The sequence below is a fragment of the Austrofundulus limnaeus genome, unplaced genomic scaffold, assembly GCF_001266775.1.
Source record: "Austrofundulus limnaeus strain Quisiro unplaced genomic scaffold, Austrofundulus_limnaeus-1.0 Scaffold2753, whole genome shotgun sequence".
Taxonomy (NCBI): Eukaryota; Metazoa; Chordata; class Actinopteri; order Cyprinodontiformes; family Rivulidae; genus Austrofundulus; species Austrofundulus limnaeus.
Window position 1 is genome coordinate 7,156 of NW_013955155.1, and position 4,161 is coordinate 11,316.

Sequence of the window (4,161 nt, forward strand, 5' to 3'; positions counted from 1 at the left end):
CAATCAGAGCCGGACCAACAGAACCAATCAGAACCAGACCAACAGAAACAATCAGAGCCGGACTAACAGAACCAATCAGAGCCGGACCAACAGAACCAATCAGAGCCGGACCAACAGAACCAATCAGAGCTGGACTAACAGAACCGGACCAACAGAAACAATCAGAACCAGACCAACAGAACCAATCAGAAGCAGAACAACAGAACCAATCAGAACCAGACCAACAGAACCAATCAGAGCCAGACCAACAGAACCAATCAGAGCCGGACCAACAGAACCAATCAGAACCAGACCAACAGAACCAATCAGAGCCAGACCAACAGAACCAATCAGAACCAGACCAACAGAACCAATCAGAACCAGACCAACAGAACCAATCAGAGCCGGACCAACAGAACCAATCAGAGCTGGACTAACAGAACCGGACCAACAGAAACAATCAGAGCTGGACCAACAGAACCAATCAGAACCGGACCAACAGAACCCACCTCTCCTGGATGATCCGGCGCCAGGTGTTGGACGTGTCCACAAAGTCCCTCAGGTTGTCGTTGGTCACGATGACCCCGTCTGTTTTCTCGGCCAGGTGAAGCAGGAACCTGAGCCAGGAGGAACCACAGCAGGAGTTGGGTTTGGACCTTCCAGGTCTCGTCAGGTCAAAGGTGTCTGTTTACCTGTCGTCATGAGAGGAAATCCTCTGACCACAGACTTCTCTGGAGGGGGTGAAGGACAGGAGCCTCAGGTCCTCCAGCAGGTTCAGGAAGTGTTGCTCTGGAATCAAACAGTTGGTATTTAGAGTCTGTGGGTCACCTGCACACCTGCACCTGTCCCACAACTACAGGTCCGATTTTCCATCTAACTTCCAACAGAACACCAGCCTGGTTCTGGAGCAGAGTAGGGTTCCCAGAACTTCAATTAAAATAAACACATCAATAGCTGATTGGTCCAGACTGGGTCCTCCTCCAGAACTCTCAAAGACCTGTCTGCAGGTAAATGTTGTGTCTGAAGGTCCAATAAGGCCTGCTGAGGAACCAGGAGTACCTGTGGCCAGCCGGTCTCTCTTCTGACGCCACTGAGGGACGAACACCGTGATCTCCCTGTGGCCCCGCCTCCAGAACGTCTCCACAGCCAGCGCGATGCCGCGGCACGAGAAGAACCGATGAAGGCCGTGGCTGCAAAGAAACACCAGAGGAACGCAGTGAGACAGAACGTTGACTTTGTTAAAGAAATCAGTTCTTACTGCAGAGATTATCTGACTGGACGGTTTTATATCAACACATCCTGCAGGTAATCTACAACCTGAAGTACCTGTGAGCATGATGTCATCAGACAGAAACAACTACACACATCACGTTAATCTGACCTGTTCTATAATCTGACCTGTTCTATAATCTGACCTGTTCTATAATCTGACCTGTTCTATAATCTGACCTGTTCTCCAATCTGACCTGTTCTCTAATCTGACCTGTTCTCCAATCTGACCTGTTCTCCAATCTGACCTGTTCTCCAATCTGACCTGTTCTATAATCTGACCTGTTCTATAATCTGAGCTGTTCTCTAATCTGACCTGTTCTCCAATCTGACCTGTTCTCCAATCTGACCTGTTATTTTAATAAAAATAATAAATTTAATTTAATTAATTTAATTATTTGGTCTGAATCCTAATTTTATCTCATTTTAATGAGGAATTCCTGATGTCTTTATAAAAGAAAACTTCATATTTAAATACTGAGATTTTACAGCTGAAAGAAACTAAATATTTCTAACTCACAGGAAAATCTCACATTTTAAGGTGTTTTTGCTCAAAATCATTTTTTTGTTGCTACAGTTCAAAAAATGCTTCAAAATTTAGTTTTATGATTATATTACAGACAGTTCATTCAAATGATACATTGATAAGACTTTTATTCATTATGTTTTAACAAAATGCATTTTTTACAAACATTTTAATCAAAACACCGTCTGTCTGTTTCTCCATGTCCCAGTTTTAGATTTAACCCTCTGATGTCATGGCTCACATTCATAGTTTTAACTCCTAATACCAAAAACAATGTTTGTTTTTATGTTTGTGAGGCTGGGGGGGCTGTGGGGGGCACTGAGTTTCTCTGAGTGACTGACGCCTGCTGACAGAGGTCTTATTGGACTGATGGAGGTCTGTGAGCTTCATGATGACGTCACAGCTGGTAAACTTCACTGTCTTCTCTCAGACAGCTGGCTGTCAGCCTAACGGTGAGCTGTTTCCTCACATCAACACAACTCCAGGTTGTTACAGTTAAACCTTCACACACTCATCTGTTTCTTCTGGGAAAGGAGGAGGGAGGAAAACAGGAAGTGGTTGCACAAGTGAAGAAGAAGACTGACGATAAACCAGAGAAGAAAAACTACAAACTAAAGTCCTTCTTGCACAGTTTGTGGATGAAAGTGACTGTACGGCTGCAGATTTGACTAGAAAATAAGTTTTCTGTAGAGAAACACCTCCATACGACCCAACAACACAACACATCACAACGCTCCAGCTGCTCTGCTGCTGCCAGGTCGCTACAGTCAAACACAAAACTGATGAGTCAGCACTACATGAGGAGGTTCAGGTAGGCCCACACCTCCAGGGTCAGGTTAGTGCACACGTGTGTGTGTGTGTGTGTGTGTGTGTGTGTGTGTGTGTGTGTGTGTGTGTGTGTGTGACCCTAACTGTTGATGGGAAGGTGCTGGCTCAAGTGAAAAGGAAAAGATGTAAGCAGTGTGGGAAATGACACGAACACAGGTTGTCATCAGACTAACTCCTGCTTCACTCCTTAACTTACCTGTAGAAGAGATTCAGAAGAGATGATGTCAGGAAAATTAGACATGTCTGACACATGTTCCTGACATGAAGCAAGGCTCTTAGAAGAACTGATCAGTTGGACCACATGATCACTGTGTGCACATGAGCTCATCTTGGATTTTCAAACAGCTAAATTTAATACATCTGGTTGGATTCATACATCACATTTAACAGTTTGGGTCTAAATCAGTATTTTCTGTTACTGAGAACAGTTTTTAGTTTAAATTGTCAAAATTTAATCTAGATGTTAGGTTTTTGTTTCTTGAACGACAGAAGATGACCTCATCAACCTCATGACTTGATCATTGACAGAGGGGTGGTCTCCAGCTCGTCCTGGGTTAAGGTCCAACAGAAGCCATGATGTTTTTACAGTCTGAGACTCAACTAAACATACAGAGCTTTTCTTTTTTAAACTTTAAACCATTCTGTTCAGGTCTTTATGAACTGAACTACAGTGCTTTCACTTTACCAGACCCTCTCTCACAGTTTTCTGTCTAAAAGCAGGTGGATTTGATGCTGTTCCTTTAAAGTGCTTCAAGCCCCGCCCCCCCTGCTTCCAGACCGGTCTGCTCCAGTTTTAAAGGGGGTTAAGTTTTTTAGCTTAAAGAAACATTTTATTTACAATTAAACTGAAAGATGTGAACAAGGAAGGCCAGTCCATCCAGAGTCTGAGCCAGAACCAGAACCAGAGTCTGAGCCAGAACCAGAGTCTGAAATTCCAGACTTGATTTAGAAGACATGTAGAAAATAATTTGATGTGATACGTCAGAAACTGTCATAGAAAACAGAGAACTGAACAGGCTGATAAATGTGACCCAAACAGTTCCTGCAGAGACTCAAAGTACACAACAAAAAAGAGGATTTGCAGATATGTCAGCTCAGTGTGTGTGTGTGTGTGTGTGTGTGTGTGTGTGTGTGTGTGTGTGAACTCACGCCATGGCCACGTTGCTGCCATCTATAATGATGTGCCTCAGATCTGGGTTTCCCGGCTCGTTTGGCAGGTTCAGGGTGTAGGGAGTCCTCAAGGACTGGTGGAAACGAGCCAAACCGGTGACCGGGGGGGCTGGGGGGTCGTTGGTAGGAGGGGTCTTGGCCACGCCCCCTTGAAAACCTGCGTGGCTGATGGTCTGATAGGTGGAGGCTCTGTTTATGGGCTGAGCTGACTGAGAAAACAGAAACAATAAAATGTTATTCATAGGACCTCAGTTTGTGTAGCGCTGAGCTAATACATATAAAACAATATAGCATCAGGGCTAGCACAACAGCTAACAGGCTAATCTGAGGTTCTTCTTCCATGAAGCAGCTCTGTTGTCCTCCATCCATATTTTCAGTTCCAGGCTGAG

General features: G+C 44.5%; 1 protein-coding gene across 1 annotated transcript in view; it reads right to left on the bottom strand.

Moving 5' to 3' along the window:
* Positions 1-488: 488 nt before the first annotated feature.
* The window catches only part of LOC106511400 (NEDD4-binding protein 1), a gene marked incomplete at both ends in the record, with an annotated part of 6,021 nt that continues 2,348 nt past the window's right edge, over positions 489-4,161 (bottom strand). The window contains 4 exon segments of the mRNA XM_014000161.1: positions 489-596; positions 672-768; positions 1,039-1,169; positions 3,752-3,981. Of these exon segments, the coding sequence (XP_013855615.1) occupies positions 489-596; positions 672-768; positions 1,039-1,169; positions 3,752-3,981 (566 nt within the window).